A 14296-nucleotide genomic window follows, 5' to 3' on the forward strand; every position below is an offset into this window, starting at 1 on the left:
TACCGCATCAAAAGCTTTGGCCAAGTCAATAAAAATAGCAGCACAATATTGCTTAGAATCAAGAGCAATGGTGACATCAATAACCATATCAGACGAGGATTTTCCTTCTTTGCCTATAACCCCAAGCAAACCTCCAGCTTCCAAGAAAGGCATGTTTGAACTGGGCCAAGATGCCGCTGCCAATGATGTTATCGCCACTCTTTCTAGGCTCATCAATGCAAGATCCGATGCCATAGAGAAAATGGAACGCAATGAAAATCGAGGGCTTAAAAAAAACTGTTGACTTTGCATGCATGTAAATTAAGGATGCTAAGAAGAAGGTCGCCCACATCGAAGAGTGTTTCGAAAAGGAGAGGGAAAGATGGACTTGTGCCAAAGAAGAATCACGGAACTCGAAAGCTACACCAGACGGTGGAATCTGAGACTGTATAGAGTTCCCGGTGCAGATGAGGAGAATGTGCGGCAAGAGACCATCAAAGTCTGCCAAGCTATCCTACCTGTGGAGAAGGCTAAGATAGCAGATGTTGTCGACACTGTACATCGCCTCGGCACGAGAAGGCAAGGTGACTCCAAGCCCAGAGGTGTCATTCTCCAATTCACATCACGGATATACGGGGATGCCATTTGGAAAGCAGCCAAGAAATCTACTTTCCTAAGTGATAAAAATCTGCGGATTGCTGAAGACCTCTCGAAAGCAGACAGAGAAAAGAGGGAGAAACTGTGGCCAGTATGGAAAAAGCACGAAAAGAAGGAAAAGCGGCTTACTTCATCGGAGGGCGCACTTTCATCACAGGATCCGAAATCAACCTTCCTCCTTGAGAACTGTCATAAGCTGTGCCTGGTGGTCAACATAGGCTACCTATAGATGTGTGCAGATCCCACTCCCGGCTTTAAGGTGATTTAACCTTTGTTCTTACTGCACTGGAGTAATGGATATTTACTATTTTATTTGTTCTCTCACTTCTGATATTTTTACATGCAGTATAGGCAGTGAGCAAACTCCTTCTTGTTCTGGAAGTTAGCTTTGTTATGCTAAACTACTGTCACTCAATCATTTATATCTACAGTTGAAGTCAGAAGTTTACATACACTTAGGTTGGAGTCATTAAAACTCGTTTTTCAACCACTCCACAAATTTGTTGTTAACAAATCATAGTTTTGGCAAGTCGGTTAGGACATCTACTTTGTGCATGAAACAAGTCATTTTTCCAACAATTGTTTACAGACAGATTATTTCACTTATAATTCACTGTATCACAATTCCAGTGGGTCAGAAGTTTACATACACTAAGTTGACTGTGCCTGTAAACAGCTTGGAATATTCCAGAAAATGATGTCATGGCTTTAGAAGCTTCTGATAGGCTAATTGACATCATTTGAGTCAATTGGAGATGTACCTGTGGATGTATTTCTTTTTTTTTTGTGAATTTTTACCCCGTTTTCTCCCCAATTTCGTGGTATCCAATTGTTTTAGTAGCTACTATCTTGTCCCATCGCTACAACTCCCGTACGGGCTCGGGAGAGATAAAAGTTGAAAGTCATGCGTCCTCCGATACACAACCCAACCAAGCCGCACTGCTTCTTAACACAGCGTGCATCCAACCCGGAAGCCAGCCGCACCAATGTGTCGGTGTTGCACAGGAGTTGCTGGTGCGCGATGAGACAAGGATATCCCTACCGGCCAACCCCTCCATAACCCGGATGACGCTAGGCCAATTGTGAAAAAGTGTGTGCGAGCAAGGAGGCCTACAAACCTGACTCAGTTACACCAGCTCTGTCAGGAGGAATAGGCCAAAATTCACCCAACTTATTGTGGGAAGCTTGTGGAAGGCTACCCGAAACATTTGACCCAAGTTAAACAATTTAAAGGCAACGCTACCAAATACTAATTGAGTGTATGTAAACTTCTGACCCACTGGGAATGTGATGAAAGAAATAAAAGCTGAAATAAATAATTATTTCTACTATTATTCTGACATTTAACATCCTTAAAATAAAGTGGTGATCCTAACTGACCTAAGACAGTCAATTTTTACTAGTATTTAATGTCAGGAATTGTGAAAAACTGAGTTTAAATGTATTTGGCTAAGGTGTTTATTAACTTCCGACTTCAACTGTATATGGTGTGCAACGCTGGTTTCCTTTCATTCTTATTTGATTTGCGATTGTTGTTTAGCTCTTAGTACTTTGTTCTATATTCCACATTGTCGTTGTCTATAGTTTGACTCAATGCTAGGGGGTTAACAAATAATGTAAAGTGAAATCAATTGGGGATGCTGAGAGGGAACAGTGTGATGACCCTATTATAGTTTGAAGAGATAATTTATTCTATTGAACACCTTCAAAATAACAAGTCTCCTGGGACTGATGGTATATCTGCTGAGTTTTACAAATCATTTTCTCAACAGTTAGCCCTATTTCTGTTGGAGGTATTTTCTGAAAGCATTGCAAATAATAGTCTCCCTCCCAGTTTGACTCAAGGTATGATTACATTAATACCTAAGCCCAAGAAAGACTTGCTTCTCCTCTTCGTCCAATCTGTCTGCTCAATAATGACTACAAAATATTAGCCTCTATATTTGCAAAAAGAATGAAGGCAGTATTGGACTCAATTATAGAAGAGACCCAATCTGTCTTCATGAGGAATAGACATATCTCTAATAATATCCAACTGGTGTTAGACCTTATTGACTATTCTGATCTAATCCTCAAAGATAGATGTATTGTCTTCTTAGACTTTTATAAAGCCTTCGATTCAGTGGAACATGAGTTTCTATTTCTCTCCCTTGAGAAATTTGGTTTTGGGGAATTATTTTGTAGTAAATAAAATAAAATAAAATTGATTTACATCAGTTGATATATCAAAGTGCTGTACAGAAACCCAGCCTAAAACCCCAAACAGCAAGCAATGCAGATGTAGAAGCACGGTGGCTAGGAAAAACTCTCTAGAAAGGCCAAAACCTAGGAAGAAACCTAGAGAGGAATCAGGCTATGAGGGGTGGCCAGTCTTCTTCTGGCTGTGCCAGGTGGAAATTATAATAGAACATGGCCAAGATGTTCAAATGTTCATAAATGACCAGCATGGTCAAATAATAGTAATCACAGTGAACAGGTCAGGGTTCCATAGCCGCAGGCAGAACAGTTGAAACTGGAGCAGCAGCACGGTCAGGTGGACTGGGGACAACAAGGAGTCATCATACCAGGTAGTCTTGAGGCATGGTCCTATGACTCAGGTCCTCAGAGAGAGAGAAAGAATTAGAGAGCATACTTAAATTCACACAGGACACCGGATAAGACAGGAAAAATACTCCAGATATAACAGACTGACCCTAGCCCCCCGACACATAAACTACTGCATCATAAATACTGGAGGCTGAGACAGGAGGCGTCAGGAGACACTGTGGCCCCGTCTGATGTACCCCGGGACAGGGCCAATCAGGCAGGATATAACCCCACCCACTTTGCCAAAGCACAGCCCCCACACCACTAGAGGGATATCTTCAACCACCAACTTACCATCCTGAGACAAGGCCGAGTATAGCCTACAAAATATCTCCGCCACAGCACAACCCAAGGGGGGCGCCAACCCAGACAGGAAGACCACATCAGTGACTCAACCCACTCAAGTGACGCACCCCTCCTAGTACTATTATAACTCTTTATATGAATGGGAACAGTTCCATTAAATTAAAGCATGGCACTTCTCCTAGATTTGAAAAGAGGAATTAGGCAAGGTTGCCCAGATTTTGCCTTACCTCTTCCTGCTTACAACCCAACTTCTTACAAGTTCTGTTAAATCCAGCGATATAAAAGGGATCTCTATTGCTGACAGAGATATTATCATAAGTCAGCTTGCAGATGACACCACCCTCTTTTTGAAAGATGCTGACCAGATTACTAGGGCAATCGATGTGATAAATATATTTTCCAAAGCATCTGGTCTTTGCCTAAACCTTAATAAGTGTGAATTGTTTGCTGTTAAAGACTGTGTGATACACTCTATATGCAATATTCCAGTCAAGGGAAAAGTGACATACTTGGAATTACCATATTTAAGGATCAACAGGAAAGATGCTCATTCAATTTCATACCTATTATTTTTTTCAACAAAAAGAAGTTGAACCATTGATTGCAGAGGGATTTATCCTTGAAAGGTCGATTATTTCTTTCTAAACCTGAAGGTATTTCCAGACTTACTTATACAGTCTAGTCCCTACATGTTGACAACAAAATAGGTAAAGCAGTTGACCAGGTGTTTTTCAACTTCATCTGGAAAAATCGTACACATTATGTTAGGAAATCTGTCGTTATGAACTCATACGAATATAGTGGTCTCAATTTTTTTAGATTTTCCTACTTTGAATAATACTTTTAAGATAAATTGGGCTAAACATTTCAAACCTTTTGTGACTAGAGGGCAGTATTTTCATTTTTGGAAAAATAACGTTCCCGTAGTAAACGGGATATTTTGTCAGGACAAGATGCTAGAATATGCATATAATTGACAGCTTATGATAGAAAACACTCTAATGTTTCCAAAACTATAAAAATATTGTCTGTGAGTATAACAGAACTGATATTGCATGCGAAAGCCTGAGAAAAATCCAATCCGGAAGTGCCTCATGTTTTGAAAGGGCTGCGATCCAATGCGTCCCTATTGAGCAGTGAATGGGCTATCAACCAGATTACTTTTTCTCCGTATTCCCCAAGGTGTCTACAGCATTGTGACGTAGTTTTACGCATTTATGTTGAAGAATACCCGTAAGTGGCTACATTGCGCAACTGGTCACCTGATGGCTCCCAGAGTGATTCTCGCGTAAAATACAGAGGTAGCCATTATTCCAATCGGTCCTACTGAAAAACCAATTGTCCCGGTGGATATATTATCGAATTGATATTTGAAAAACACCTTGAGGATTGATTATAAACTACGTTTGCCATGTTTCTGTCAATATTATGGAGCTAATTTGGAATATTTTTCGGTGTTTTCGTGACTGCAATTTCCGGGCGATTTCTCAGCCAAACGTGAAGAACAAACGCAGCTATTTCGCCTACAAAAATTATATTTTTGGAAAAAAGGAACATTGGCTATCTAACTGGGAGTCTCGTGAGTGAAAACATCCGAAGCTCATCAAAGGTAAACAATTTAATTTGATTGCTTTTCTGATTTCTGTGACCAAGTTACCTGCTGCTAGCTGGACAAAATGCTATGCTAGGCTATCGATAAACTTACACAAATGCTTGTCTAGCTTTGGCTGTAAAGCATATTTTGAAAATCTGAGATGACAGGGTGATTAAAAAAGGCTAAGCTTTGTCTCAATATATTTCACTTGTGATTTTCATGAATAGGAATATTTTCTAGGAATATTTATGTCCGTTGTGTTATGTTAATTAGTGTCAGTCGATGATTACGCTCCCTCATGCGGGATGGGGAGTCACTAGAGGTTTTAAAGAATCCAACTTCAATTTGAAATCTCATCCCTCATTATATCTTCCCCCGTTTTGGTGGCCTCAATTTTATGTTACTTTGTAACTAAAACATTGATAGATTCCTACAAAATTATCTGCTTTTCATAGACAAGTATTCGTATAGTGTGGTCGTTAATATATAAACATAATTTTCCCCCGCATAGGTATTTAATTTGGAACAATAAGGTTATTTTGCATAGAAACAAGTCTTTATTTTTTAAGAACTGGTTTAATAATCATATCCTGCTGGTGAGTAAACTTTTTAATGCAGAAGGATTGTTACTCAATTGTGAGGATTTTTTTTATCTCGTTACAATATCCCTGTTCCACCTAGAGAGTTCGGCATAGTATTTGATGCTATTCCATCTGGAACTCTCATGTTGTTTATGTAACGGATGTGAAATGGCTAGCTAGTTAGCGGTGTTCGCGCTAAATAGCGTTTCAATCGGTGACGTCACTTGCTCTGAGACCTTAAAGTAGTAGTTCCCCTTGCTCTGCAAGGGCCGCGGCTTTTGTGGAGCGATGGGTAACGATGCTTCATTGATGTGTGCAGAGGGTCCCTGGTTCACGCCCGGGTATGGGCGAGGGGACGGTCTAAAGATATACTGTTACATTGATGCTGTTGACCCGGATCACTGGTTGCTGCGGAAAAGGAGGAGGTCAAAAGGGGGGTGAGTGTAACGGATGTGAAATGGCTAGCTAGTTAGCGGTGTTTGCGCTAAATAGCGTTTCAATCGGTGACGTCACTTGCTCTGAGACCTTTTTGTGTTGAGCATCCATTTATTTTGGCATTGTCTACATGTAAAACAATTATGGAAAGATATTCAGTTTTATAATTGTTAATATTCTTGATGACTTTTGTTTTTTTATGGGAGAATGTGCTGCTCGGTTTCCTTAACCATAATAAGCATAAAGAAAAACAATTTTACCTCATAAATCTAATTGTGCTTATGGAAAGATTGCATATTCATAAATGTAAATTCACTCATAAAAAACACTCTTCTGTGTTTTCTATAAGGAATTTGAGCAGTACATTAAGACCATTCAACATTCTTCTAAAAAGAAAGCTGTTAAAACCATTTTTTAAAAGTCAACCATAACCTGAGTGGAAACCAGATTGCATATCCGAGAGAATACTATAGACATCAAGAAAGGCAGTCAGTTGATTATTGACAATTTTTCCACCACTTTTGATAAACAGGACAAAATAGAAATAGGCCTGCCCACCTCCTTGCTTTTTCTGCCCACTATGACAAATGTGTTCCATTTGATAACGACAGGCACTGGTCTATCTTGGCTTAGTTATAAAAATCTTTGATGACATGGTCTAAAATTAAAACTCCTCCCCCTGTGGCACCGGGCCATGCAAAACGAACTCGTTCAAAGAGTGACAGGAAAGGCGCGGGTGTTGGAATGCGCATGATGGAAAGGTCCAGTAGCCAATCACCATCGTTAAATGTACATTTGTCAGACCCACAAGGAAACCGGTGAATTTAAATACGAAATGAAAACATAATGACTAGACTCACCATCTCATGACAAAACATCCACATCACAACATAGCCTATTGTATATATTAATGCAATGTTATCATTTTATCAATTTGTTGTTGTTTTTACTACAGAAAGAAATCGTTAAGGGAGGATTAACGATTGACATTTGGTTTAGCCAACGGTAGCAGGTAAAACTGGAGGAACCTCAGAATGTAACCAATCATGGCGCTACATTGGTAGGTTGGGCGGAGATCTAAGCACAACGAACGTAAGCGTTGTTTGTAGGAAGAAGAAGAAGAAGCCGATTCTGGAAGCCATTACGTTGCGCAGATCAATTGAGTAAATCCTACTATTTTTGCGTACAATACGCACAATTGTATTTTAAAAACAGGAATTTATTCAAATATGGCATCGAATACAAAAAAAAGAAAAATGAATTTTTCAGAGAGGGAGGTCGAAATTATTGTGGAGGAAATAGAGAAACAAAAGCACACACTCGTTAACCACTTCAATGCTGGAGTCACTCACATAGCAAAGAATAACGCGTGGATAGAAATTCTGAAGAAGGTGAACGCTGTAACAACATGCCCAAGAGAGTTGGCTGAAGTCAAGAAGAAGTGGTCGGATATGAAGACCGAGGTGAGGCGCAAAGTGGCCCAGGCTAGGGCGGCAATTGAGGAGACCACTACCGACTGCACTCCGGTTCACGTCATCCTCACTGCTATGCAGCAGCGTATTTGTAACCTTTTGGGAGAGGCGACTATCATCAGTTTACCTACTGGAGACCCAGATGCTGAGATAACTTTACCTGTTACTATGAGTTCAGCCACCACCGTGACACTCACAGAGAGTACGAATTTCACAATATTTTTAACCAGACTGTAATGAAATATGCAGAAAGAGCTAGAGTGAATTACTGTTCGTCAGCTCCAATGTTACACACTAATAGTGTGAATATATGTAAATAATGTTATTCATGTCGCAATAGCCATTTATTCAGATTGCCACCCAAAATTAAAGGAAAAACATTGCTTAAATACATTGCTTAATCTTTTCAAAACACTTTTTTTCTTTACAATTTCCTCTCCTGACCTTTTCTTTCTCTGATATGTATAGGCCTTCAGACAGCTTCAGCATCATGCGAGGAGACTAAATTAGATGGTAAGTAGTTTATTCCAAGGTTTGAAATGTTTGACATTATAATTTATTTTGAATTAATTTTGCACTTTACTTGAGGTGAACAACAGGGTGTGCAGCCCCCCCCCCACCACAGCACTAATTCATTTATATTTCAGTCATTTAACAGATGCTGTTATCTAGAGCAACTTACAGTACTGAGTGCATACATTTTCACCCTGGTCCCCCATGGGAATCAAACCCACACCCCTAGTGTTGGAAGTACCATGCTCTACCAACAGAGCCACATTGGACTCAGTCTGATTCTCAGGCTGAATCATTCAGCTAATCAAGGGTCTTGATGAATAGTTGAATCAGCCTGTATATCTCCAAGACCAGTAGTGAATAATCCTATACTTACAGGCAAAACCATCTTTCTTTCCACCAGTCGAGACCACATACCACACATTGGAGGAAGGCGGTGTGGTGGAGTACTGCACCACCACTGAAGCCACTCCCACCGTGGTGACCGCTGTGGAGTCGCATCCGGTGGAGATGCTGACGTCAGTGTCGTCTTCTCCGCCACACAGCCAGGCCAAGCCCCAGGAGCTGAAGAGCCGCATCGCCCTCAACTCAGCCCGGCTCCTCCAAGAACAGCGGGTCACCAATGTACACGTGAGGCAGATTGCCCAGCACCTGGAGGGCCAGAACGAGCTGCTGCAGATGATCCGGAGGTCCCAGGAAGCACAGGCCTACGCCCAGGAGAGGCAGGCCCAGGCCCTGGAGGGAACCCAGGCAGCCCTGCTGGCCCTGGTTCAGATGATGAGGCCTGCTCTCAAGGACCTGAGGAAGTTCCTGCAGAGCGGGACTGACAACTCCAACAACAGCTCTGGGGCTGCTGCAGAGGGTTCAGAACAGAGGCCCAAGACCCCGCCTCCACAGCCAGCAGACGAAGGCTAATAAAGACTCAGTGTGTGTGTGTTTGTTTGTTTTTGTTTGTGTGTGAGAGAGAGAGAGAGAATGAGAAAGTGTGTGTGTGCGTGAATGAGAGAGGGTGTATGAAATGCATTTGTGAGCTTGCTCATGTTTGTGAGAAAGAGAATTGTAATAAGTTGCCTTAGAACAAGCATTTAGGTTTAGGGTTGTAGTTCTAGAAATACATATCTAGATAGAGATAAGTTGCTGTATTGGTTGTAAAATGAAGTTGACATTTTCTGCTATTGATTGGTGTAATTGACCCTAGCCATACTGACTAAAAAGAGTATACCGGATTGTCATAACCCTTTTTCTTCTTAGTCAGCATGGCTAGATTGATTTTTGGAATTAAATATTTTTTTTCTTTACAGCCAGTGGGCCATAGTTACATCACATTTTTATCTCTTTGCAGAATTTGCTCATTATTTTCAAAATCAATGCAACAAAAATAAACTCTTTCTTTAAATGATACCATAAATATTAGTTTTTCCTTTAGTCTTTTTTAACCTGTTCTCTATGTTTTATGGTACTCTACAGCATCCAAAGAGCATGTGCAGACCAGCTGGTTGGAGTGTTTCTGGACATATTCAACCTCCCTTTCCCAGTCTGTTGTCCTCACTTGCTTCAAAATGTCCACCATTGTTCCTGTACCCCAAAAAGCTAGGTAACTGAACTAAATGACTCACTCCATAGCCCTCACTTCTGTCATCATGAAGTGTTCATATCACCTACACCACAATTTGCATACCGTACCAACAGATCCACGGACGACGTAATCGCCATTGCACACTGCCCTATCCCACTTGGAAAAGAGGAATACCTATGTAAGAATGCTGTTCATCAACTACAGCTCAGCCTTCAAAGCCATAGTGCCCTCCAAGCTCATCACAAAGCTCTGAACCCCCCTGCAACTGTGTCCTAGACTTCCTGAAGAGCTGACCAAGATGAAGGTAGGCAACAGCACCTCCCGCCACGCTGATCCTCAACAAGTGGGCCAAACTGGTGTGTGCCCTTCCCGTAGTCAATTTCAATTTAAGGGCTTTCTAGGCATGGGAAACATAAATTAATTTAAAAAAGAAACCTCTCACTGTCAACTGCGTTTATTTTCAGCAAACCTAACCTGTGTAAATATTTGTATGAACATAAGATTCAACAACTGAGACATAAACTGAACAGGTTCCACAGACGTGACTAACAGAAATTGAATAATGTGTCCCTGAACAAAGGGGGTTAAAAATCAAAAGTAACAGTCAGTATCTGGTGTGGCCACCAGCTGCATTAAGTACTGCAGTGCATCTCCTCCTCATGGACTGCATCAGATTTGCCAGTTTTTGCTGTGAGATGTTACCCCACTCTTCCACCAAGTCACCTGCAAGTTCCTGGACATTTCTGGGGGGAATGGCCCTAGCCCTCACTCTCCGATCCAACAGGTCCCAGACGTGCTCAATGGGATTGAGATCCGGGCTCTTTGCTGGCCATGGCAGGACACTGACATTTCTGTCTGGCAGGAAATCACGCACAGAACGAGCAGTATGGCTGGTGGCATTGTCATGCTGGAGGGTCAAGTCAGGATGAGCCTGCAGGAAGGGTACCACATGAGGGAGGAGGATGTCTTCCCTGTAACGCACAGCATTGAGATTTCCTGCAATGACAACAAGTTCAGTCCGATGATGCTGTGACACACCGCCCCAGACCATGGCGGACCCTCCACCTCCAAATCGATCCCGCTCCAGAGTACAGGCCTCGGTGTAACGCTCATTCCTTAGACGATAAATGCGAATCCGACCACGACAAAACCGCGACTCGTCAGTGAAGAGCATTTTTTGCCAGTCCTATCTGGTCCAGCGACGGTGGGTTTGTGCCCATAGGCGACGTTGTTGCCGGTGATGTCTGGTGAGGACCTGCCTTACAACAGGCCTACAAGCCCTCAGTCCAGCCTCTCTCAGCCTATTGCGGACAGTCTGAGCACTGATGGCGGGATTGTGCGTTCCTGGTGTAACTCGGGCAGTTGTTGTTGCCATCCTGTACTTGTCCCGCAGGTGTGATGTTCGGATGTACCGATCCTGTGTAGGTGTTGTTACACGTGGTCTGCCACTGCGAGGATGATCAGCTGTCCGTCCTGCCTCCCTGTAGCGCTGTCTTAGGCGTCTCACAGTACGAACATTGTATTTTATTCCCCATGCCACATCTGCAGTTCTCATGCCTCCTTGCAGCATGCTTAAGGCACGTTCACGCAGATGAACAGGGACCCTGGGGTTCTTTCTTTTGGTGTTTTTCAGAGTCTGTAGAAAGGCCTCTTTAATGTCTTAAGTTTTCATAACTGTGACCTTAATTGCCTACCATCTGTAAGCTGTTAGTGTCTTAACGACCGTTCCACAGGTGCATGTTCATTAATTGTTTATGGTTCATTGAACAAGCATGGGAAACAGTGTTTAAACCCTTTACAATGAAGATCTGTGAAGTTATTTGGATTTTTATGAATTATCTTTGAAAGACAGGGTCCTGAAAAAGGGACGTTTCTTTTTTTGCCTAGTTTTTGTTTACATTGCCAAAGCAAGTGAAATAGATAATAAACAAAAGTGAAATAAACAATTCAAAATTAACAGTAAACATTACACAAAAGTTCCTAAAGAATAAAGACATTTCAAATGTCATATGTATATATACAGGGTTGTAATGATGTGCAAATAGTTAAAGTACAAAAGGGAAAATAAATAAACATAAATATAGGTTGTATTTACAATGATGTTTGTTCCTCACTGGTTGCCCTTTTCTTGTGGCAGCAGGTCACAAATCTTGCTGCTGTGATTGCACACGGTATTTCACCCAATAGATATGGGAGTTTATCCAAATTTGATTTGTTTTTTAATTCTTTGTGTGTCTGTAATCTGAGGGAAATGTGTCTCTAATACGTTTGGCAGGAGGATAGGAAGTGCAGCTCAATTTCCACCTCATTTTGTGGGCAGTGTGCACATAGCCTGTCTTCTCTTGAGAGCCAGGTCTGCCATCGGGGGCCTTTCTCAATAGCAAGGCTATGCTCACTGAGTCTGTCAAAGATTTCCTTAATTTTGGGTCAGTCACAGTGGTCAGGTATTCTGCCACTGTGTACTCTCTGTTTAGGGCCAAATACTGTAGCATTCTAGTTTGCTCTGTTTTTGTCAAGTAATTACCTTTTTGTTTTCTCATGATTTGGTTGGGTTTGATGGAAAAATACAGTTTGCTGGCACTGACACGACTGACTGTAAAATGTAGGCTAACACTGACTCAATAAAAATTAGGATGCAACGTCAATGTTACAATTACCAGCAGATGGCGCTCTATGTTAAGATTTAACTAATCACAATTTGACATGACAGTGTGAAGGTTATTTATTTTAGACGAGTACTCTACACATTAACGTCCTTTGATGTTTTCACATATTGATAATAGACCAGTAGAAGAACATGATAATTTTCTCCCCATAAAATATGGATTTATGAGTATTAATGAACTGAAAATTATATAACTTTTGGGTGGTTAAAATAAATTGATTGTAATGTCTAAGACGTTTATGTTTGTGAATACTGTCTATCAATTCAGGTTATTTATTATACATAATGCAAAAAGTAATCTACACGTTTCTCTGAGCCGAAGGCGGTGCTTATAGCATCTCGATTTATATTTAGAAGATAGGAGGGACTAGAGTCAAGAACAGCCCACAACGGTTCAAAGTAAAGAATGAATGTCAGTGTTGCTGGACTGTGAGATGTCACGTTGTCCTCTTTGAATATGAGGTAAAACTATTACTTTCTTTGACATATTTGAGTGTCTTAGTTGTAATTGTGTCTGTATACTTTCTGTTAATTCACCTCGTTCTCTGGTTGACATGCGCTTGTGTTTGCGTGGAGGGTTGGCAAGAAATACTTGGTACGATTCATGTAATGCAGAAGAATCGAATAGATCATGGGTGGAACTACCCTTTCCTTTTTGTATCTACTTTACTGACGCCGACTACCTAAAAATCACGAGTTGCGAATTAACGTGTGGTTTGGGGAATGATGTAGATACTTTATAATGTCTAAATCCCATAACCAACACCGGGTGTAAAGAAAAGCCAAGAGAACATCTCAACAAAGCATGTGTTCGGGTGTAGGATATGCCTTCAAACTATTTTCTCTGAAGTTGCCCTGATTGAATATAAGTATAATCATCGGCTATGAATATCACTACAATAATCTGGTTGTTATATTTCATGAAAGGCTTTTAACCTATATGTGAGAAAAATTAGGGATAACCAATAAGATGTGTTTGCACTCTTCAGTATATGATCGTAAAGCACCTGTTGTTATTTTTTTTCCTGCTACAGGTCCGAATCAACACTGGGTCATCAGAGATGCTGAGCCAAAAAATCAAGGACTTGCAAGCTCCTGATTTAAAAACGAAATTAATACTTTGTTTAATTTCCTATCCTTTTTGTTTGTCAATCCCAAACATTTAATTTAGGACTATTTCTGCTGAATAAACCTCCCAACATATTCCAGTTCACCTGTTTCAACCGTCTCAATGGCATTTTTAATGAAAAAGAAGAGGTTCAAGTTTCAAATCCATTTTACATTGGACGAGCTCACGGCCGTACCGTTTGTCAATGGGGTACTTTTTTGCAAGATCCGATTGTTGGACGGTGGGGACTTTGCCGTCTCATCATCCAGGTAAAAACGATTCTCATGTATTTTTTCACTGTGCATTTTGTGCTTGGGGTAGGCTATTGCTAGCCTGTGTACCAGTCTGTTTAGCTATCATTCCACTCCTTGCCACTCCTTATCATGTTTTGCAGAAACAGACTGGCACCCAGTCTAGGCTATTGCCTGAATGTCCTGAAAGCTTGATTTGATCAATATAGGTAGGTACAAGAGGGATTAGCCTGAATAGACATACATAATAGATGACAGATTGATCACACCTTTCAGGATGGTAAACAGAGGATTATTAGGTAGCTTTTATAAGCAAGATCAGTTTTCTAAACATCATACACTCTTAGAAAAAAAGGTTCCAAAAGGGTTCTTAAGCCGTCTGTGGAAAGAGTTCTACCTGGAAAGGGTTCTACCATAGAACCGAAAAGGGTTCTACCTGGAACCAAAAGGGTTTTACCTGGAACCAAAACTAGTTCTTTAAAGGGTTCTCCTATGAGTACAGCCAAAGAACCATTTTAGGTTCTAGATATCAATGTTTTTTCTAAGTGTGTATATTATCTAAGAGAATAATAG

General features: G+C 41.0%; 2 protein-coding genes across 4 annotated transcripts in view; both read left to right on the forward strand.

The window, feature by feature from the left end:
- The first annotated feature begins 6964 nt into the window (after positions 1-6964).
- Positions 6965-9531, forward strand: naif1 (nuclear apoptosis inducing factor 1). 3 transcript variants are annotated; one of them, XM_021601816.3, is made up of 3 exons: positions 6965-7812; positions 8079-8123; positions 8527-9531. In XM_021601816.3, the coding sequence occupies exons 1-3, from the start codon at positions 7368-7370 to the stop codon at positions 9036-9038; spliced, it is 1002 nt and encodes a 333-aa protein (XP_021457491.1). In that variant the 5' UTR covers positions 6965-7367; the 3' UTR covers positions 9039-9531. The 3 variants fall into 3 exon arrangements, with proteins under 3 accessions (XP_021457491.1, XP_090089954.1, XP_090089955.1); XM_090233828.1 differs by having other exon boundaries at positions 7202-7812; positions 8502-9531; XM_090233829.1 differs by having other exon boundaries at positions 7463-7601; positions 8502-9531.
- Positions 9532-12729: 3198 nt separating this feature from the next.
- eeig1b (estrogen-induced osteoclastogenesis regulator 1b) overlaps positions 12730-14296 on the forward strand; it is a 76568-nt gene continuing 75001 nt past the window's right edge. The window contains exons 1-2 of the mRNA XM_090233830.1: positions 12730-12826; positions 13399-13741. Of these exons, the coding sequence (XP_090089956.1) occupies positions 13596-13741 (146 nt within the window). The 5' untranslated portion in view covers positions 12730-12826; positions 13399-13595. The remainder of the gene's footprint in view (positions 12827-13398; positions 13742-14296) is intronic.

This window comes from Oncorhynchus mykiss, chromosome 5, assembly GCF_057628025.1.
Source record: "Oncorhynchus mykiss isolate SJ-2025 chromosome 5, ASM5762802v1, whole genome shotgun sequence".
In the NCBI taxonomy this organism is placed as follows: domain Eukaryota; kingdom Metazoa; phylum Chordata; class Actinopteri; order Salmoniformes; family Salmonidae; genus Oncorhynchus; species Oncorhynchus mykiss.